The sequence below is a fragment of the Corvus kubaryi genome, unplaced genomic scaffold (genome assembly GCF_017639235.1).
Source record: "Corvus kubaryi isolate FWS band 111438036 unplaced genomic scaffold, C.kubaryi_AGA036_p1.0 74, whole genome shotgun sequence".
NCBI lineage: Eukaryota > Metazoa > Chordata > Aves > Passeriformes > Corvidae > Corvus > Corvus kubaryi.
The window spans coordinates 15,622,234-15,645,191 of record NW_024582061.1 but is presented as its reverse complement, the minus strand read 5'-3'; the positions used below and the strand labels follow the sequence as shown (position 1 = coordinate 15,645,191).

The 22,958-nt window shown below is 52.9% G+C and overlaps 1 protein-coding gene across 1 annotated transcript; it reads right to left on the bottom strand.

Moving 5' to 3' along the window:
* Positions 1 to 647: 647 nt before the first annotated feature.
* Positions 648 to 22,016, bottom strand: MICALL1 (MICAL like 1). The gene is made up of 16 exons (XM_042051045.1): positions 21,815 to 22,016; positions 15,699 to 15,747; positions 13,537 to 13,678; positions 12,318 to 12,421; positions 11,490 to 11,626; positions 8,688 to 9,268; positions 8,079 to 8,142; positions 6,337 to 6,719; positions 5,594 to 6,072; positions 4,991 to 5,125; positions 4,541 to 4,667; positions 4,063 to 4,153; positions 3,614 to 3,687; positions 3,119 to 3,233; positions 2,739 to 2,785; positions 648 to 2,435 (listed from the first exon to the last, which is right to left on the bottom strand). Exons 1-16 carry the CDS (start codon positions 21,958 to 21,960, stop codon positions 2,314 to 2,316), a joined length of 2,796 nt encoding a protein of 931 aa, XP_041906979.1. The 5' UTR covers positions 21,961 to 22,016; the 3' UTR covers positions 648 to 2,313.
* Positions 22,017 to 22,958: the final 942 nt, after the last annotated feature.

Below are 22,958 nucleotides of genomic sequence, written 5' to 3'. Positions count from 1 at the left end.
CCTATGCAGTGCCTCAGAGTACAGCAATCCATCCACAGAAATGTCATTCTTTCTCGTCTACCCAGAGGTGAAGGTTTCTCATGACAGCATGATGGTAACACACGCTGCCACCCACACCTGTAACCTTCTCACTCCTGGCCCTGTGACTCTGGGAATGTCACTGGAGGAAGATGCAACTGCATGGCCTTGCACGATCACGAGCCCCTGGCATTGCTGCAGGTCACTGTGACTGCGACCTGCAGCATCAGCAAACCTCTGGTGGCAGCCCCATGGGGCAGGGGCTCCAAGGGGCTGTGCCAAGCAGGGACAGGGGATTTCAGCCCAGTGCCTGCTGCTCTTTGCTGTGGGCTTGCTGTGATTTTTTGGTTCCCGAAAGCATGGTATGCAGAATAGCCACTCTATTCCCACAGAGACTGGAAATGGCTGTTTGTTCACCTCCTACATACCTGCACTTCTGTCCTCCAGCAGGCTGAAGCATGATGCCCTGCTTTTCCTATGCAAATCCCAGCATAAAGTCCAGTTTCTGATTTCCTTTAGATCCCATTCTCTGCTTCCTAGCAATTCTCAGCCACTTTCCAAAGCCAGGCAGCATGCCCTGGCCCTGGGACAGCACGAGTGCACAAAGGAGCCAGAAACCTAGTCCAGAATAATTTTTTAAATCCAATGTTTCTTTTATTTCTGTTCAGGTGAATGGAAGTCATGGAGTTAGTACAGTATAATTTACAAATCAAACTTCTGACTGGGTGCAGGGCCAAGTGGTGTCAGGCTGCAGCGATCCCAATGGCCTTTGGCAACAGTGATGTGACAGCAGGCTCTAAAGCAGACTTGTTTCTCCTTGGAGAAGGGTTGTGCTTTGGGATCTCCCCTCCCCTACCACTGCTCATCAGCCCGCTATGGTGGGGGTGAGATGGCATTACCAGCGCAGGGCTGAGCTGGCCAACTCCAGCCATGGGGGCCACGCTGGGATGGAGGAGGGGCTCGGGTCCCTCTGGTTTTGGGAAATGAGGATCCCTCTCCAGAATGCTACACCAGCCACCTTGCAAGGCACTGCTCTGAGAGCATTTTGGCTAAAGCCTGTTGGGTTTTTAGAAGAGACTGCAGCAGATGGCTCAGGGCTGGTTATGTCTAATTTGCTAATGGCATGATGAACAGCTGACCAACCAAACACCCATGAAACTCTAATTCAGACTGATCCAATAGTTCAATAAATAACTTGGAAGAGAAGGCAGGAAACAAAAATGGAAGGAAGAAGGGATGGTTGGAAGAACACCACCCCCCCCATTCCCTCCTCTGATGTATACACACGCACACACATGACAAATAAAATAAGGGGTTTAAAGTTTTAGGATGGGTTTGAATTCATCTAGTAAAGGAGGTGTAAAAAATAACCAGTCACATCTGCACACTTACAAAGTATACACAGATGAAGCTGGGTGAAGGTCAGTTGTGACTGCGCCTCTCTCCCCTGCCGCTCAAGGGTGGCACTGGTGAGCAGGGACACAATTTTAGTGTCCCTTGCCGGCACTGAGTCAATCTTGAGCTTTTCTGCCCTTGCTTGGAAAAGGAACAGGTCCTCCCTCCCCAGGAAGGCAGCAGAGTCAGCAGTGTTTAGCAGCAGTGGGGTTCCTGAGTAGGGCACGTGAGCTACGTCCTAGCAGCTGTACGCCGTCCCCTTGGGTCCTCTCAGCCTTGGGACGGAGCCCACCCACCCCTGGCACTCGAGGGAGGGGACAGCTCAAAATAAATAGGGCACCAGTTGTTTTTTTGGCTATGGCTCTAGAGCTTGGTGATGCAGGAGTATTTTCTTAACCTTTTAGTTTAGGCCAGTAAAACCCAAAGGATCCTGATTCTAATGTCAGTTTTCTCCTGAAGTTAAAAATGGGACAGAAGAGGGACAAGAGCGGGCAGGCAGGGAGGGACAGGGAAGCCCAGTCCCCTCCTGGCAGAAGTCAGAGGCACGTGGAACTGTCACAGTTAGAGCGGGAGAAGGGGCAGGGTGCAGTTAGTGCAAGTTTTCCCACAAATGCAAAACTCCTTCGCTTGTTCTCAGTTAATGACAATTGGGTAACATATCTGAAAAGCAAATCCATCTTCTCCCCACCTCGTTGACAAGGCTTCATGGAGGGGATGGCCATGCTCCCCCAGAGCCTCGGGAAGGGGAGGGCTTTGGTCATTCTCACCCACTCTGGGCTGAGGGCTAGCATCTCCCTGGGGTGGCAGCTCCGGTGCCTGGGGAGGGAGCAGGGGGAGAGGCGAGCCAGGGCCAGGGAGAGGTGAGTCGAGGTTCCCTCCCACTGCTGGTGTTCCCCTGCTCTAGCTTTTCTCCTTGGGTGACTTGCTCTTGGAGTCATGCTTGTTGCCCAGCAGCTTAAGCACCTTCATGGGCTTGAATTTGCCTTTCTTCTTGCTCTCAGTCTCCGCTTCCTTGTGAAATTCTGGGGTTGCAAAGGGAAGTTGTTACTGTGGGATGTCAATAGTTGTACAGACACACTCACGACAATGGGCAAGAGTGAGAGCCATGAATCAAAGCCCTCCACTGCAGGCACACTTTCTCTGGTAACAGGGGTGTGCAGCACAACTGTGCCTCTAACTTTATTGTCCCTACAGGAAAGTCTCCCCAGGCTACACAGAGTAGATTCAATCTCTCCTGCACACAATTTCACTAATGGCTCGTGCTGCCCCTTACTGGGGTCAGCAGTGAAAACATCACTCCAAAAAGCTTCCCATTTGTTTCTTACCTTTCCTTTTAATCATGGCTTCCAACATTTTATCCTCCTCCTCTTCTCTGAAAGAAAGAATGGGAGAGAGGTCAGGAATTCAGCCCTGAAAACAGCTGCTGCATTGTTTAAGGCTAGAGAGCCTCCTACTTAGACCCACAGAGGGGCAGATCCATCACTGTCTTGTGAGCATTTGCAACCAGCAGGATAAATCCCACATGCTGCACGTGCTGTCCTGTCTTTCCCACACAAGGCATTCAAAGAGACAAGGATTGGGAAGGCTGGGAAAGACATCAGCAATATGGATATCTTGGGACATCCCCACAAGGCGCTCGTGTGGCACTGAGTCAGACAGGCTATGCTTTTCCCTTCTCCCCCAGCCCACCCCACTCCTCACTCACCTCTGCCGGTCCTCATCCAGGCAATTCACAATGGCGTTCCTCTGCTCAATGATGGTCACCAGCTCCTGCATCAGCACCTTCTCCCTCCCTCGGTCCTCGTCGGTCCAGTCCTTCTCTACCCAGCCAAACCCCAAGAAAGGACAGACAATTACATGGCTGAAGGACCTCCAGCACAATCCCTTCTACCCTGGCACACTGAAGGGCTGGTTGGGCTAGCACTGCTGTGGGGACAGAGCCCTGCATGTGGCATTCCATGGGAACAAAAGAAGCATGTCCCTGCACAAGGCTGGGACACGCACTGAGATGGGACAGAGACTATAAAGCCAGCTGGCTGCACTGGAATCCCTACAGATCTGCCTCTCTTCACCTGAGACCCACCTAGAAAGAGAGCAGATGATGCCCATGGAAAAAATGATCCTTGTGGGTCCCTTCCAACTCAGGATATTCTATGATTCTATGAAAAAAGGAGTAAGCACAGCCAGAGCGGTGCTTTACCTGGCTTGTTGAGGAGGCACCGCAGTTCATACTCCACATCTGACTGCCGCTGCTCCAGGTTCTGCTGCTTGAAGCTGCAAAGGAAGGGGGAACTGTTGGGAAGAACTGCAAGGCTCCGGAGAGGTGGAACATTATCCCAAAGTACAGGGTGAGCTCGGAAAGAACCATCAAGATGCTGATCTTGTCCTGTACAGCCAGGGAGCCAAGGACCAGTAAGGACCAGCCCTGGCTGCTCAAGGCCTTCCTGGAGTAGAGGCTGCAGAGGCTCTGGTGACATGCTCTGGGTCAGTTCTCAGTGCATTTGGACAGACTTGCTTGCCCTTACTCCCTCCCTTTTCTAGGCAAAGAGGCCCTGTCAGGATCTCCCCTGGAAGCACTATTTCAGGAGGGCTGAGAAAGAGCTCCCCAAGAGAGTGTCAGTGCCTCTGCACATGCCTGCACACACTTACATGTAGATGAGCTCCGACTCATGGCGCACCAGCATGTGCTTCTCGTGGATGAGTTTGAACCAGTCCACAAGCAGGCTGTCCTCAGGGTTGTCTGCCAAGCAAAGGGACAATTCAGAGCCATTCCCAGCCCTGGTGGATCCCATCACCCTGCAGTAGCCTGGGCTCTGCCAAGCCAGGGAAGGGGCACTGTGCTAGAGCCAACCCAACCTCAGCCTATTTCTGAGTCTCAGAGAGACCCTGTCTCTTCTCCAACCTGCTTCCTTCTAGGGACATCTCCATGTCCAGGGTATGGTTGTGACCAATCAGGGTATGGTTGTGACCAATCTTCAGGGTATGGTTGTGACCAAGCACAGCCTCTGGTGCTCTTCCAACCCCAGCATCAGCAGGGAGGAAGTCACTGTTGCTATCTCCTTGCTGGAGAGAGGGCAGCCCCAGAGTCAGTCCTGCCCCACACCCAAAGACAGCCTACTCCACATACCATTCTCAGCACTGCGAAGTTTTTCCTCCAAGGCCACCCCACGGTGCTCCAGCTGGTCCAGCTGATGCTCAATGGCATCCATCTCCCCATAGATGTCTTCCTCAGGGATATACTGATCTGTCTGCACCTGCAAAACCATAAATCAGACACTTTCATTACCACTAGACTCCAGTTTCCAGGGGTAACCCAAAGGTAACACTAACAAGGGCAGGGGGACAACAGAATATTGCATCTAAGTGTGGATCTGAAATCCCCACCCCACTCTGGAACAAAGGAAGACCATGGTGCTTTCATGAACAGGGTGTAGCCTACAGGCCCTCCTCCCCAGCCACAGCCAGCTGCTGCAATCCCTGCCCACACATGCATCAGCAGGGTGCCTGCAGACTGCTACAGCCCTGGGGGATAGCACAGAGCCGGCTTTTCCCTCCTTGCTCCCGAGGGCTCTTTTACCTTGCGTTTGATCAGTGGGAAGCCGTGGCCCGGTGCTGGAGGACGCACAGGCTTGGAGCCCTTGGGAGGTTTCTTTGCCGAGGGGGAGGCAGCAGGGGATGGCTTCCGATTGAAGGGGTTCTCTTTGCAGGAGGACTGGAGAGGGTGGACAAAAGCAGATACATGAGCATCCAGGGAAGGGAAGGGATCCCAACAGGTGGGGATGAGCAGACAGGGCAGCAGTAAGGTTTGTTCTGCCCCACACACTCCTAAAGGAGGAACACAGCACTCATCTCCACAAGCACCTAATCAAAAAAACAGCCGTGCTCCTATTTAGCGTCAGTTTCCCTGCTTCTCTCTCACAAGTGTGCTGAAATATTTTCCTTCGTGGTTCCCTTCCCATTTGCTCAGACTACACGACATCCTGCCTCTTCTCTAGCACATGGAGTAGGCAGAGTACAAGCAGAGCCACCATTTAACACAGCCCTGAAGCTTGCTTTCAGGGGGTCACACACACCACACCTACCAAAGGAGCAAGCCTGGACTCACATTCCCCCTGTGACCGAGTAATGGACAGGGAAGAAAAGCCCTGTGATCTGGATGGGAGGAAGCTCATCATCTCACCTTCAGCTGTGGTTTGGGTGAGGAAGATGTCTTGGGGCTCCCAGCACCCCCATCTGAAGCCAAGAGGATGGGTGTAGGGCTAGCCCCAGCCGGAGGCTTGGGAGGCAGCCGACTGGGGCTGGTCTTTAGGCTGCCTGTGGAGATGCTCCTGCTGGTGTGCAGGGTGCTGGTCTGTGTCTCCCCACTGAGGCTGGCCAGCTCGCTGGAGGAGGAGAAGGAGGAGTTGGTGGAGAGGCTGGCTGGGACAGCAGGGCTTTCACTGGAAGAGACGCTGGCCAGTGGTGCATCGGCGCTGGAAGTCTTGGTGGCTGTTGGCATGTGCACAGTGGGCTCGGAGGAGCTTTTGGGCACTGAGGCCTCATCGGTGTCTCCCAGCACCTTGGCTGAATTCTCAGAGTTGATGCTCTCGAGGCTGAGGGCTGGAGACGGGGTGGAGGATGATGGCTCAGAGTGTGACAGCCTGGAGATGGGGTGGTGGGCTGCAAAGCAAAGGGAGAGCTCAGGGAGGAATGAAGGGACAGCCAGGAGAGAAGGGGAGGGTGGCGTACACTGGAGACAGGAGACAGCGCAGTCTTGCCTGCAAATGCTGTACTCCAGTGGGTAGAGAGGACATGGCTAATGCAACCATCACTGCATAAAGGCCTGGCCTGCCAGGGTGATGCAGAGGCACCTGGGAAGGGGGAATCTCCATGGGGATGCACAGGGGCTGCAGAAGAAGGATAAAGGAGCAGGAGGAAGCTCACCTAGCGGGGAAGCATTGGGGGCTCGTGGAGCTGGCCGCTTCTTTGCCTTTGGACTGCTGGTGGGAGTGATGCCATACCAGGGGTGGAGAGGCTTGGCAGCAGTCTCACTCTGCTCCTGCTCAGGTGTGCTCTTTTGGGCATCAGCCTCCACCTCCTCCTCCTCATCTTCCTCAAAGGGGTTGTATGGTTTGGGCTCTGTGGCATCAGACCTGCTCTCTTCACTCCTGGCTTTCCCCACCTCTTCCCCATCCTCCTCCTCTGAAGTCCTGCTTGGAGTATCATGGCTGTTGCCTGGAGGAGGAGGAGGTGCTGGCTTCTTCTTGGGCTCTGCTTGCACTAAGGCCATCCATGGTGGGTCCTTGGCTCTTGCAGCAGCTCCACCACTGGTAGGAGAGAAAGAGAAATTGAGGTGGCAGAGGCAAGGTGAGGTGGCGAGGCACTGGAGAGGGACTTAGCCCTTGGGGGAAAGGAAGCATGGAGCAGGATGTCTCCCATGCAGAAGCAGCTTTCTCATCCAAGGATGGCCCTAGGCTTCCCCAGACACAGTGTCTCCCTCTCTGTGAGAAAACCTAGGGGCCTTAGGGAAGCACAGCCTGCCTGACTTGCCTGCTGGGCCCAGTGTTTTGGTGTCTGAATATTACAGCTTCCATCTGCTAAGCAGTGGTAAAGGTTGAGCTTTATGGGCATAGCTGGTCTTCCCTGCCCAACACCTTCCCCAGGACAAACCCTCCACTGTAGGTTCAGTCGGGGTTCTGGGGTCCAGTCGGGACGGCCGGACGTAGACGGTGACGGATGGAGACGAGAGATCTCTATAGGCAGGTCTCGGGACACAGTCGGTTTATTGTAAAGGGCGTGGGTATTGGGGCACTGCTCAGAGCTGGTAGACTCAGCTCTGAGCAGGCCCAAGAGAGCAAGAGAGTGAACGGGTGAGAGAGAGAGAGAGTGTAAGAGCAAGAGTAGAAGTGGAAGAGAGGAAAGGAATGGAAGTGAGAAATGTCTGAAGTCCTGGTTACAATACAATAAATCATCTTCTGTACTGAATATTCTAATTGTCACTAACCAATCTAATACAAGATACAAATCCTATAGCATTTACATACAGCCTATAAGAGTTCTTATATTACCATAGAGTGTTACATCTTAACTTCTAAAAACTACTCTTTGGACCCCTTCTGCTGAGCTAGTAGGGTCTGCTCTGACCCTTGGACCTGCCTGCAAGCAGAGGGTATTGTACCATCAAGAGGGGATTACTTCAGTGGCCATACCATTGTTTTCTAGTTGTTCAGTAACTAAGACCTGGTATTTCAAAAGTGGCTTTCATTTCGATGTTGCCTGTAGTTTTCATATTCCCAAAATCTTTTGTCAGGCAATCATATTTCCAAGGCTTTCCTGTTTCATCTTCCCCAACACTCCACAAGGCAGACAAGTGTCCCCTTCTCAGCACCCACAAGCAGGGCCATTTCATCAGGCATTTGGTAATTTGCCTGTGCCACAGAAACACCTTTCTAAAGCTCTCAAACTTTTCACAAACCCTGAGAGACAAATGCCCTGGGAGGTACGGATGACCACTGTCAGCCTGACCGTGCTGGGCTAGCACCTATTAGAAAAGGGACCTGGTCAAAGCCTATGTCCTCCTAAGAGCAGGAGCTGATGGACGTGGGAGAGAAGACCACAGGTGTGCTGTCCCCATAGTCCCACCTTTCTGTGGAGTTTTCAGGTGATCTGCAAACAGAGGGACGTACCGATCAGAGGAACAGGGTCTCCCTCGAGGTTTTGGGACAGGGGGGCTGGGTTCAGGTACCCGACCTAGAAAGACACAGGGTCAGACTGTCACAACACCAACAGAACATGAAGAAAGAGGTTAAACCAACATGAGGCACCTCTTAGATATCTTCTCACAGGAAGGTGGCTATTCTCACTCACTGAAGACCTCATGGCATTTCTCCCACAGTTGATGCAGCCAGCTAACCCCAAACATCCCCTCTGCCTGTTTACCCCCTCTTCAACCTGGGAGCTGCACCTGGAGAACTGACATGCCCCTCTGTCCCCACACCTGCAAACTCCTCTAGCTCTCCCATCTTCCCTCCACACTGGCAGCAACCTTTGGAGAGCTCTGGAGAAATACAAGGGATCAGACAGGCAGGAAAGCTAGTACAGCTCTCCTCGCTACGGGGAAGGCTGGCAATTGCTGGCAATCAAACCCAGCCTGAGTGTCTGAGCCCAAGATTTATTCGGAGGCAGATAGGAATGTCAGGCTTCAGAAAAGGAAGGGAACTCATCCAACCTGCAGCCAACCACCTTGGCCGCTGAGGATGTGGAGGGTAACCCCTGCCACCACTGTGCCCTCTTACCGTTCACCATGCCGGGCCCACACTCGCTGCCCTCACCCTGCAGAGTGGACCTGGGCCGGGGGACAGGGTGGGAGGTTGGAGGGGAGAGAGCAGACGCATCGGTGGCCCTCCTTGGGGCAGGGGTGGGACGTGAGTCTCTGAGCCGTCCATCCAGCGGGCTGGCTTTGTCCTGGGTGAGCCCTGCAGGCTTGCTAGGGATTGGAGGCCTGGGGGGAGTTTGGGAGACAGGTGCCCCACTGCCAGCGTGAGCAGGGGGTGTCGGTGTCTCTGCTTTGCTGGCTGTGCTGTTCTTCTCTGCTGGGCCAGGGAGGCCCTCTGCAGGTGCAGGGGTCTCTGCCATGCTCTCCTGGGAGTCACCATCATCCTTCCCCACCTCTGCTCCTGTGTGGATGGCATCCTCTCCCATGCTGTCAGCCCCAGTCTCAGTTCTTAGCTCTGGTGACTGTCGGTCTGGGCTGGGCCTCCTCTCTGCCTTCCCGCTCATGGCCAATTTACCACGATGCTGTGTGCAGACAAAAGTCCCCGCCTCTGACCCAGGCTTGTATGACCCTGGGAGCAGCGTGCTGGAGCATTCCTTACACCTGCCAATGAGAAGAGAGAGCACCATGAGATGGGGAATGCCATCCTACCCTTCCCGGAAGGTAACACACCTGGAAGACCCTTGTAGGGACACAGAATTAGTCCTCAACCCTGCTCCTAAATCCTAGAGTGCTCTTGGGGAAGTCATTCAGGAAAGAAGAGAAGTAGAGAAATGTCACCAGGCCACTGTAGGAACCCATGGCAAGTTCACAACTCAAATACTGCATGCCTTTGGGTTCTTCCTTCATCTCAGAAAGGACTTAATAGATGTGGAAGGGTGACAGTTGGTATCGGGATATGGTGTTGTTTCCAGACTTGGAATGGGGAGAGGGATCAACCATTCACAGACATGAAACAATGAATATCAGCTGGAATTAGGAAGCAATTGGTTCAGAACTGGCACAGGGAAGCTATGGGCTGCCTTGTGGGGGCTAATGGTCCAGGCATGTTAAAGAACTGTCAGGCACATTTGTTTGTAAAACAACACCCTCAGCTCTGATTATTAAATAAATTGACATCAAATCCAACTCAGGAAATTACTACATTAGAGGCTTCCAGAGTATTCAGGAGAAGCAGCACACAAGCCTGGCCTGGTCTCATGCTCAGCCTCAGTGATGCTGACCATGGCATCCAGCTGGGCCACAGCATTTGGCTGGAAGGACAAGGGCATTATGCAGCAGGGCCATTCTTACTCTCTGAAATGGGGCTAATAGCTTCCCTGTCCTTCATTGTCTGCCACATCTTGGATCATTCACTCTTCCCCCACTGAGCCTCTGAACGCTTCCTAATGAAGCCCTCCGGGTGCAAGCGTGATACAAAGCACTGGCAACCAAGTCAGTCCTTCTCCACCTGGGAAGGGAGGTGGATAGCAGACATGAAAGACAGCCAAAGGCAAGGGGCTGATCAAGCACTCCCATGAAAACCAAGCTTGTTCCTTCTTGTCTGAATACCTGGTGCTTGCAGCAGCTGGCTGCCCTACGCTGCCAGCAGATAATTTTGGCAAGGAATTCTGCTCTGGGCATCCAGTTGACTGGGATTTCCTTAGAAATGGAGAGCAGAAGTGTGAGAACATAGGGACTCTAGAGAGTCCCTATAAAATGAAGATGTGGAAAGCTCAGACAAGGGGAGAAGGCAGTTTGCTTTGGGTTTAACTCCATCAGCCCACGGGAACCGCTGCCACAGGACTTTTCCGACCAAACACCGTCCATGAATCAGCACAGGAGAAAAAAAACAAAACAGAAATAGACAAGAAGAGAATCAGGAGGCAAAACATTTGGGATAAAATTACAGGGATCTCCCTGCTCAATCTGAAGGGCCATTAGCTGTGGCATGGCAGACATGGCCCCTCTCCTATTCCTGGCCCATGAGGACAGTGGGAATGCTGCACCTGCACTCAAAAACTCCTGCTTTTGCCCCAGCTGCAGATGGGAAGCCTGAATGGCCCCAGCTCAGCTCCCCCGCTGCGATGCCGTTTCTACAGCACATCCCCAACTGGCTTAGGCAGGTGAATGAGGCCTCCCACATCTTCCCAGTGGCTCGATGTTTCTGTCCTCAGAGGCCAACTCCTGTCCTGTGGCCCATGGGAGAGATCTCATTCTTTCATCATCAGAGAAGGGAAAGCAAAGTGAAATGATTTCACAGGCGCTGCAGGTAAGGACCTGCACTCGGGGAGTAACCACAGAGCTGCTGACATGTAAACCCTCACTCCTGAGTTTGTTAACAGTCTGCAGCTCTCCACATGCTCCCTGGGAGCTCAGCACCACCCAGGCAGCATGGAAGCCTGTATATCCAGTTGAGGATGTGGACTGTAGGTGTAAGGAGGTCTGCAGGATGATGTCATGGCTTAGACCTCATTGGAAGGTGGGAAGGTGAAGGGGGGGTGGTCCTGGGTAGGCAGGTCATAAAGAGGCAGAGCATCCTTGTTTATGGAGGTGGGAGAAGCTCAAGAGGCTGGGATTCCAAGTAAGTGAAGTGGGAAAGCACAAGTCAGCAAGGGAGGCAGGGAGTAGGGTAGGAATGGAGCACAGGGACCAACAGGCTAGTCAGACCTCTGGGACAGGGGGCTGGCAGGAAAACGGAACATCTTCACTCTCTTTTCAAGCACTGTTGTTCGTGTTCCATGCTGCCCAGGGACGCAGACACTCAAAGATGGGGTGCAGCTGGCCACAGCCCGCCAGCCTGTCGAGGAGAGAGGCCGCCCCAGCAGGCCTGGCCACCACATACCTGAAGCACTGGCGGTGGTAGAGCTTGCCCTCAGCCAGGTAGCGCTGCACCAGGTGGACGTGCTGCTGGCAGGCTGCGCAGGTGCTGCTGAGCGCGCTGCGCTGGGACCGCTCCGAGGGCTCCGAGGGGGCATCCTCCTGGGACACAGCACACAAGCGGCTCAGGATGGGGGCCACGAGCTGCTCCCCAGACCACGGATTCTCCAGAGCAGCTGCTCCCTGTGCAAGGCCCATCGCTGAGGGCTCGTGGCACAGCTCAGCGTGAGGCTGACCTCAGGGGCTGACAATGCACAGAACAGCTGCCCTCAAGCCCAGGCACAGGCAGGCTGCCTCTTCCCAAATTAGAAGGGGCCACTCCAAAAGGTGCCTTGCCCCTATCTACAGCTGAAAGGCTGTGGAAGGGACTAATCTACACCCCATGCATCAGGGTTCTGCGAGACATTGGAAAAGGTTCCATCCCAGACAACTGCTAAAACCTGAAATAAAGGGCATCTTTTCTGCCCTTCTAGTCCCCATTCCTGCTCTTTCCACATCTACAGGGTTATCCCCACATAGGGAGGAGAGTGTTTGTACCCTGGGTGGTTCAAGGAACCATCCAGCACCAATCTGCCCACCCTCTTGCCTGCTATGGACAAATTACAGTCCAACAACGACTCTCTCAGCTGGATCCCGCAAGGAAACAAAATCTCAAACACCCCTCACACACAAAATACACAGGCAGGCCCCTGCAGTGATCCATGGCTCTGTGACAGGCTTTTTCCCATCTCCTCACCCACAGTGCAGGGGTTACCACTGCCTCAGTCTGGCTTTGAATTAAGAAATTGGGTACCTGTGGTCCTGAAGGACTCTCAGCTGCAGCCACAGGCGTCTTGTGGGACAGCACAGGAGGAGAGGAAGCCGCAGTTGGGCGCTTCATAGGCAGAGGGACGCTGGCTGGAGGCAAGAGGGAAGGAGGATCAGGCATGGAGAGAAGTGTGACTCACACCACCCGTGTGTGGGAAGGGGAGGGGAAAAAAAGCAAAATCATCCAGCCTTGTGACATAGGATGAGACCTGCCGCTCCCAACACTTCAGTGCTTATTTTAGGTGGAAGAGACAAACACAATCTAATAATGGGTCAGCTGTGAGGCTGCCAGAGAGCCTGGCCTGCTGTGGATCCCCTTCTGTGGCCCAGGGATACCAGCCTCCCACTGTGATTTTATTTACTCATCAAATGCTACTTGGCTTCCTTGTAATCGACTCACTAAGCAACGCTCAAAGCCCAGAGCAGCTGGGGTAGCTGCTGATGTATTGTTGTGACCCACTGGGCCCCAGGGCTTCCAGGCTGTCAGCAGGTCTGTGAAGCATCTCTTGCTGTCAGGGCTGGAACTCACACACCAGTCCCCAGCGGGACTCCTTGGCTGGGAGACCAGCATCCCTGGAGAAGCACATACCAGTGGAAGAGATTTATCTGATGTTGAGGCTACAGAGTGGAACAGGAGACCTGGAGCCCTCATCTCCATCCAGCCAAAGGATGCTTGGGAAGAGCTGTCTCAGAGCACTCAGCTCAGGCTGCAGTCGTAGGGACAGACAAGCTGATTTGAAACACTCCACCCTGGCCCCACTCTCTCTGTCCTCCAGCCACTTTACATGTACCTATGTGACAAAAATTAGCTGTGGTAGGCGGGCTCCTATTTAGCTTTCTCCTATTTTAGTGGGCTAGAGCAAATCACAAAGGGTTCTGGTGAGCACCAGGGGTGGTGGCCCAACCCAAGCTGGCAGGAATGCAGTGCAGGGGGAGGAGAAAGGCGTTCCTTCTTCCACAGCCTGAGCTGTTACATCACTCCCCATGTCTTGTGAAACCTCACCCCAATGCAGTCTCTCTTCCAGGCCTTCCTCAGGGGCGCCAGCAAGATGCAGGAGAGGCGGGTGCTGCCTGCTCCTCTCCTCTTCCCCACAAACACACACAGCTCCCAGTTGCCACAGGAAGGAGGAAGCACAGGGTGATGCTGGGTTTCCTGTACTCAAACAGGGCCAAACTGGAAGCCAGAAGGGTGGGAGGACACTCACCTTGGCTGGGGTTGTTGAAATGGTTGTAGTACTGAGACACGTAAGTCATGATGCTGAGGCAGTCGGGGACTTTCATGGAGACCATATCATTGGGATCTAGCAGGGCTGGGATGCCCAGCTCCCGCTCTGCCAACTCAAAGGCCTGCAGGAACAGCACAGAGACATTTAGGAAAGAAAACTGATGCATGGCATCCCTGATGGACAGAGGCTTCCAGACATGCTGCTTGACTAAAAAAAGCAGCAACAGAAGTGAGGTTCCCTTCAAGTTTTCACTGAAAAAAACCCCAGTGTTCTTTCAACTCATGGGGACACCAGCAGTGCCCTCACACAAGAGCCTGGCACAGCCTTGGCTGGCACCACGAAGGGGCGAGGGATGGCACATACTTCCAGTGACACTGAGCTCTACTCAGCAGTGTCCCCAGCCACCCCAAGTGCTCACCCCACAGAAACACTGACTGACCATCCTTTCATGCTCTGGGGTGGCACACCTTCCCCTCCCACAATCAACAGAGCCATCCTGGCTCAATATCCAGCACCCTGCCATGCACAAGCCAGTACTTTCAGTACTTTTCTGTGTCTCAGCAAGCAGAAATGAGGACACTGTGATAAGAAGCACCCACCTCCTCCAACTGCATACACAGCTCCCCAAAAAGAAGGAATGGAGGAGGGAAAAAGCTGTTTGAGAGTTTCCCACTTAGCAGCATATGTGGATTACTGTCTACACACTGGCCATCCCTCTGCTGAGCCAAGGGCAGTGAACCTACATTGATCTCCCAGGGAGGGAGGTGCAAAGCTATGGCAGGGACTGAAGAGAAGTAAGCCAGGAGGAGACGAGAGTGGTTTGGACACTGAATGGTGAGGTACCAGGTGCACAGATAAAGGTACTGGGTGTGGGTAAAGAGTGGAGGTGCCTAGTCTCTGGGGCATGAGGTGCTATGGAGGGTGTGAGATACAAAGAAAAGGAATGGAGAAACAAAAGAAAATGGATATTTGCAGTAACTAGGGGTGTAAAAGTGCCCCCCGTGGACATCCTGCTCTGCTCAGCCTGGCTTTAAGCCAGTTGTCTGGACTGAGTCTTGCTGAACACAAGGCTGCAAGCAGCAAGGAGTGAGGAGAGACCCCACCTGAGAGGGCCCTAATAGGACAAGATACCCATTGTGTAGGTCTTGAATGGAAAAAGCTGCTAATGACTGAAAGGGGCCAACTGGTCTAGCAAAGGACATGCCAGGACACAGTTGGAGAGCCCTGGTCCTGTAAATCCCAAATCACAGAATCACAGAATGGCTGGGGTTGAAAGAGACCTCGGAGATCATCTAGTCCAAACCCCTGCTAAAGCATGTTCACCTAAAAGCAGGTGACACAAAATCACATCCAGCTGGGGTTTGAGTATCTCTAGAGCAAGAAACTCCACTTCCTCTCTGGACAGCCTGGTCCAGTGCTCTGTCACCCTCACAGTAAAAAATGTTTTTCCTCATAATCAGCTGAGGAATTCTTGTATTTCAGTTTGTACCCATTGCCCCTTCTCCTGTTGCTGGGCACCACTGAAGAGTCTGGTCTCATCCTCAACGTCTGCCCTTAAGAGATTCGTATGTAGCTGTCACCCCAAGACAGTAGCTTAACTCATCTTGGGAAGCTGATGGGCCGTGCCTTTCCACAGACTATCAGATGGAGCCTGCAGCAATGAGGTTTTTCTCTCACTTAAAAAAACCCAAGGCTGTTGCTGCTCTGTCCTACCACTAGCCCCTCGGACTCACACCTCCCCATTCCCCACTGCCTGCTTCTGCTACTGGCTCCAGCTGTGCCAAACAGGAAAGGAATATTGCAGACCAGGGTCCAGCATGACTTTCCTCTCTGTCTATGCCTGAAGCAAAACTAGCTTCCTGCTTCCATTGCCTGCAAATCTGGAACAAATGAGGTCAAGAAGATGTTGCACCATTTAAATCTTCACCTGAGATGTTGTCTTGGCAACTATTAGGATAACCAGGCTGGAAGCTGATGTTTCAGATTCCCTTATTTCCAGAGGAGCTCCTGCCTGTTACTTACAAACACAGATTCTTCTTATACCCTCAGCACTGTCACATATTCCTCCCACACTACATGACCTCCATCAAGTCATTCTCACATCACTTCTTCCTTCTGTGCACTGCAGAACAGGGACTTACCAAGCGATTATTCTCATAGACGTCATCCTTGGAGAGAGAATCAAAGTCTCTGAAATGAGAAAGCATAAAATAGCCACATGAGGTGCAGAGAAAAAGTGTCCCTATGCCACCACATGCAGATTCCCAGGACAGTCGACCTTACAACAACTCAACACATAAGACCCTAGATAAACAAAACCTTGGCAAAGCAGATTTCAGGTTGTAACAGCACAAGGAAACCAAAGGGAAATTGCAATTAAAAAAAGAAAGCAAGTCCCAAATGGGTGGTGACCAGGAAATTAAAATGTCATTCTTGTCTCTCGTTACCCACTTCTGCCCTTGAGATTAAAGGCTGCAGAAATACCAGGGCCATGTTTCAATTAGCACCACACATGCTGCACCAAAGAGTGCACGACGTCACCCCAGATTTGCTTTTCCAAGGCCACTGGCACAACAGTGGAGGATGGGGATACAGATCCCTCACCTCAAGAGAAAGAAGTGACAGATACAGCTCAGGTGGCTCTATGAGGGTCCTTAGACAAACCTCCCTACACCATCTCAAGGAATTTGGGGTGACACAGAAGATCTTAAACTGCACTTCTGCCCTTGCTTTCCCCCAAACACTCACAGTGCACAACAAACCGACCTTGGCTGCAGCCTTTGGAGCTGAATGCAAGGTGCTCAGGGCACACAGAGGAACCCCAGCAGTCTCCAGCCCAGGGGATTCACTTGTTCCAACTAATTTCCCTTGTTCCCCTGGAGCCCTTTGGGGGGTTCAACCTGGCCACAGGGACTGATTAGCTGCCTTCACCAGGGAAGCAGAGGGCAGAAAGTTAAAGCAGTCTGCAGGCTTTTAACAGAGGGGGAGAAATGCAGGAAGGAGTTAGTTATGGCTTTTGCATGTGCACGTGGGTACAATGTGTGAAAACTGCACTGCTTACAGCTCCTTCCTGCCAAGGATCTCAGCTTTGTTACACAAAAACCCCCTCATGCAGCAGCCTGGTGTGCCTGCTACCTGGGTTCACAGGGGAGGTCGCAGTCCAGAGAGGTCTAGGGTCAAGCAAAGCCACCCCAATGGACCACAGAGAGGTGCCAAAGCTTGGGAGACCAACACAGAAGGACAATTCAGATTAGAGAGGGGAATGCATCCCCCACCCCAAAGATGGTGTGCAGGAACTGGGAGAGATGGCACCACGCACCTGCGGAGAGGGGCTACAGGAACCTCCTTCCTCCATCCCCCTTTGGATTTTATTGCCTTTTCCTGTAACACTGACACGACCCATCCTGGCACCACATGGCAGGGCAGCCAGCCCCTCCTCAAAGCCCCTCAAGCAGCTTTCCCAAAGCTGCAGAGGAAGTCTGTGATGAGCTCAGGAAGGTTTTCCTGGCTACCTACAGCACCATAAAATTACACTTCCTCCGTTCAAAAGCAAGAGGCTGCTGGTGCCGTTTCCTCACGACGAACGAAGCTGCAGCCGCTCGCTGCTGCGGGAGCAAACACAGCACACACGCAGAAAGGTGGGCAGGATTTGCAGCTCTGTTACCTTCCTGAAAGCTCATGTGAATACGTGTACAGAGCTCAGACTGCTCAAAATACCACATCTTTTCCTTCTCTACATGCTGGTGAGCAAAGGTTTCAGCTGCAGCCTTTGCTTTGATGTCAAAACCACTGCCATTTTTGTAATTATAACTAGTCTCCACTGGGAGATGTTTTTTCCCTAAGTTTTTGTTTTGTTTTTGCCTAGGGAAGTCCTTTAACCTTGCAGTATTTTTTTTTTCCCTTTTAAAGAAAATGCCAACTTGGAACACAGGAGAAGCAATGACAGCGAAGTTATATATCAACTGCCCTCTAAACATTCATGACCTTCATTCTGAATGCCTTCACTTTCAGGATATGGGAGTGGTGTAGCTGGAAGCTCGAAGACTCCTTGGTGGGCTGGGAGAGTATTTTCTGACAGACAAAACATCATGTCCATTCCACTCTGCCCCAGCAAACCAAAGCTGTTTCAGTAAACCAAGGCAACTCCATTAGGAAAAGCAGTTGCCAGCAGAGAGGACGTGAAGCTCAAGAGGTAATGAGGGGTTAGAAAGCAGCAAGGGAATAGCAGATTCTTTTCCACTAATGTAGGATTGCAGACTCTCAGCTTTACCCGAGATATTGAAGTCCATCAGTACAAGGCCCCAGGGATCAGTTTATTCAGTTCCTCTCCACTGCATTTTCCAGCTCCCTCTCTGACAAGTCAAGCAGGACCACACTGACCTGCATTGCTCCTGACACAAGCACTCCCATATGCCATTTCATCACGTGGCATCCTGTGGCTCCAGGCACGCTCCCAGTACCAATGTGCAAGGAGCGTGGCCACTCAGGCACGGGAAAAATCACTCCAGACACACCCCTTTCCCCTCTATACTGTCTCCTCTGCAGAGAGCCCAGAACTTGCCATCTCGCAATTCTGTGTGACATGTGGCTGCATGTCACATTATTTCCTCGCCCTGATCTCAGCAGTCTTTCATCCAGCCCTGCTCAGGCTCCTCTCCTGCCAACATACCCATCCAAGGGATTGGATGTAAGAACAGGCAAGACTCTGGCTATCCCAGCGGAACAACTGTCTTGACTCAGCAAACCCCAGCGTTGTACCATATCCTGGAGTAATATTTCTATGCAAATAACATCCCAGGCACTTACCTAATTAGATACATGCAGAGCCACTAAGCACTCCAGGGTTTAGGGCAGCTGCCAGGGAGCACAGCAGATCCAGGGAAGGGGAAAGGGGGAAGGGTGTGCTGTACAGCTAAAACCAGAGCAAATTCCTGGATTCCTCAAATATAAATCATGAGCACTTTAAGGCAGTGCCACATAATAAGCCATTCAGCTTTCCAGGTCTTGTCATGGAAATGCAAGCAGTACATGGGAAGGAACAAACAAGATTTGTGATCCTGCCTGTAACCAAACCCACGGCTCTAGGGACACAAAACAGCACTTCTAAAACAGCTCTCATCTCCAGTTTTCCTCAAGTCTCCATCTCTCCCAGAACTCAAAAGGCATGTGCCGTACTCCTTTATTCTTCTCACCCCTGAATGCCAAGATCCCTCCCTGAGCTCCAGGGAGGCTGTACAGCTTGTGATGCTGAAAGATGCTCTTTGCTTCACTAAGCTGCAGCAAATGCCTTGTAAACACTAATTTCACGCTTCAGATTTCTAGATCACTGAGCAAACAAACTCATTAATCCCCACAGTCCACTGTCAAGTTGGTCTGGATGTTGCCAGCTTAACTGAAAAGGGAAGAGATTAAATGTCTCATCTCCAGATCACACAGCCAGCAGCGCAGTCAGAGGCTAAATCCAAGTTTCCCGTTTCCCTGACTGGGACAGCGAGGCCAAGTGAAGTGTCTACAACAGTGGAGTCAGAGATTTTCATCTTCATGGTTCAACACACAGGTCCAACAGGTATGCACTTCATTCTTGGTGGTCACTTCAAGACACCTTTAGCTGGATTCAGTAGACACTGAGGAGTTCCAGTCTACTTCTTTCAAGAAGCCCAAACCTATAGTGTTTCCAAGAGCTCTGCAGGAGTTGCTCCAAAGCTCTCCAGGGCAGCCTCCCTCTGAAGCCATTTGCCTTATCCCAAGGTGATTGTGTTCAAATCACGCAGAAGACTGTCCTCAGTCTCACTTACCCATATGGTCTTTCACAACAGCCTCTTCCTCAGCGTGTCCCCTCCCAGCACAGAAGCACAATGGGGGTGCATCCAGGCAGGGTCAGAAAACCGGGACAGGCTGACAGCCACCACAGCGGCAATGCCCAGGGGATCAGGGTGGCAGAGCAGGGGTGTCACACAGGTAGAGAAGAGCTTCAGCTCAGCCCTCATACGGATGTGCCCATTCCTCCCCTCTGCAATCCCAGGGGAAGCCAGCAGGAAGCAGGGAAGCAGCCACGTGCAGAGGAACTTCAGGCAGCAGCACAGCTGTCCCGTCTGGGCCAGGAGAGCCCCGAACAAAGGAAGACCACACAAGGTCAGAAACGCACTCACAGATCCCTGCCAAGTCCCATTACTGGGCTGACTGAAAGCACTTTAGAAGAAAAGAAGGGCAACCACTTTTCCTCTGCTGTCAGGAGATTTACTGCCTCTGATCCAATCTTCCCACTTCCAAATCGGGACAGGCTGAAGAAGCTGGAATCAGATGAAATGATGCTACTCTCCTGACGGCCGTCTGAAAATCCTTCTACAACATGCCATGTCCTTGTAAGGCCCTGGGCTCTCTCTCTACAATGCAGCTCGTGCAGAGGACCTGTGAAGCACGTAGTTAGGACATCTGCCAGGAGCAGATTTAAGCCCACTGACAACTTAAGAGCAGCAGTCTCTGCTTAATGGGATGGTAAATATGGTTGATGGGAAACCATCAGGTGGTTTTAGTGGTGTTTATCATATGCTTTTGCTGAACCTCTGCTTTTCAGTTCCCAGTTACTGTGCCATTTACAAAAAAAATTAATAATTGCAAGTGTTCCTGTCCTTAATTTGCCTCTTCCCATCCAGCAGCCTTGAAACTGGGAGCATTTGCAGAGGCTCCTTTCTAGCTAGTCAGAGCGAGCCACACCATCCAAGAGCTGCAGGACACAAGACCACACAGCTCCTTCAAGACCCAGAGTGATGCAGACACCTCACTCTCAGTCACTCCAGAAGAACATGCTGAGGGTTTTAGGGCAACCACCTGAAACACTGCAGGCAGCAGCTTGGTTTCCAGCCTACCTGCTCTACTTCAGCTTGTATGGACACAGGCCTGTTTCGCCCTCACACGGACACCACCACTCCACAGTGGAGTCACAGTCAACCCTCTGCCTGACAGAGGTTGCTGTCACAGCAAAAGGCCTTCCTGGGGCCAGCTCAGAAAGGAGAATTTGGTCAATTTGGGCAACCTCAGAGGAAAAACCACCAGTCCCAGAGCAGAAGGTGGCAGGGGAGGCATCACCCTTGTCGGCTTTAGGGGCGGGCAAAGGAGCGCGTGCACGCCGGAGGCACAGCGAGGTGGGGCGATGCCTACCTGCACTGCAAGGGCTACCAAGGATTAGAGCAGATGGGCGCCGGATTCCCAGCACCATCGGGGTACACAGGGTTACAGCGGCAGGTCGGGGCAGATTCCTTCCAGCGGCTCAGCCAGTTTCTCCAGCCTGACACTGTGCCCCCAAGCAATCCCAAACTCAGTGTCTGCCTCGTGAAACTCACATTCCCCCTCAGAGACACCCAAGTTGGGGGAGGCTAGAGAGGCTTAACACCCCTACTGCCATTTGCTACCTCCTGCTTTCACTGTGGCATCCATAGAAAACAAGCTAGAAGCAAATGCAAGCAGCAATCTGGTCCAGGCCTCTACAGATTTCAGACTGGCTGCCTCTGGCAGCTGGGAATGTCCCTGTGCAGGGCAGGCCTCTGGTCCTCTCGAGTGTGAAAGCTCACCTCTTGCTGAGGCAAAACACCCCCGTACCCAGATACCAACACCATGTCTCCTCTCTGATAGGCACCGCTCCCATTTGTCCACCTCCATGCTCTCACCAGCCTTAAATCATACGACTTCTGCTAATCCTGACCTTGACAGGTCTGCAGGACCAGGTCAGAAGGTCGTTTGCTGAAACACAGAATGATAGAATGGTTTGGCTTGGACGGGACCTGGAAAGATCATCTGGTTCCAACCCTGCTGCTGTGGGCAGGGACACCTTCCACTAGGCCAGGTTGCTCAGAGCCCCATCCAACCTGGCTACGAGCACTGCCTGGGAATATAGAATCCTTCATTCCCAGTACCCAACTATTTCTCAACAGCATCTTCTTCACCACGTTCCCTACCAGCACATCAGCACAACGGAGGCACACATCCGCTCTCTGAGCCTCTCATGTCCACGCTCAGGGAGCTTCCCTGCCAGCCAGCCTGGAGCCTGGCGCTTCCCACGGCGCCTCCATCCCCCTCAACCCGCTGTGACCCCCCGGGCTCGCTGCTGAGCGGCACAGGCGGCCCAACCCCTGCAGAAAGAGGGGTCCCAGTGGTCCCGCGCCCCAAACCTCCGCGCCCCCCGCTCCTTCCGCCCGCGGGCGGCAGCCGGGGCCCCGCGGCGCCCCGTCCGAGCGGCGGGCAAGGCGCGGCCTGCACTCACAGGAGGTCGGGCCGGTGGCGGTGCAGGATGGCGCAGAAGGCCAGTCCGTCGCGGAAGGAGGTGCTGAGGTCGCGGATCTCCACGCCGCGGTAGCCCTCGCACTGCCGGCGGCACCAGGCTTGCAGGGCGCCCCGCGGACCCGACATCGGGGCGGCCGCTCCCACCGACGCCGCCGCCGCCAGCCCGGGGCCGGGCGGGGCCTCCCGGGGCGGGGCTCCCGGGGGCGGGGCCCGGGCACGCCGCGGAAGCTCCCGGGCCCCGGGCTCAGCGCTTCCCGGGGAGCAGGGCGGGATGCTGGGGCGAGCACCCTCTCCCCCAGCTCGGGGAAAGAGTTAGGCCTGAATTCAATTCAAATTCAGCTAGATTAAAAGCCACTAGGCAACCTCATTTCTGGATCCCTCTCAGGCTTAGACAGAGGCTGCTCCAGGCAGAAGCAGTTCTCAGCAGTCCTAGGGGCATAAGCCGTGGCAGCAGAGTACGTGTAGGATGTAGGTGGCTCCCAGGGTAGGCTCAGGGCCAGGGAGAGCTTTGAAGATCAAGACACTTGGAGTCACAGGCAGCGTTTCACAGGAAGCCCTGGAAGAAGCGGAGGAAGAGTATGATACAATCTCAGGAACCCACAACATCGCGGCGATGGATTGTCACGAGAGCTGGTGTGCATGCTCAGCATGATGGTTTGACAAGAGGGGGAAAGCACACTATTAAAGGCTTCTTTATTTGGCTTAGCATTCTTTTCACCTCCAACAGCTACCTCTGGGGAAGACCAAACCATCGCACTGATGCTGAGTTTATTGCTGCCAGTTCCAAATCTGTAAGAGTCCATTCTCTCCAGTTACTTTGTATGGGCTCTACACTCCTTTCCACGGGTAGCACCCTCTTTCTTCTACTCCATTGTTTCACTCTATCACTCTACGGTCCCAGAACTGTAACAAGTGAAAAGTAAATTCTCTTGACTGGTTTGTAGTCTCCCCACTGAGTGGCTGAGCTAAGCTGTGGTGTAAATCCCAAGCAAAACTACTCTGTAGCAAAAAAAGGAAGTGACACATTGTGTCGGCTTTGTAATAACTGAGCTGGCTACTCAGCATCCCCCAGATCTGGCTGACAGCGTTTTCCTGATGTATCCTAAGGGACAGCAGGATGAGGG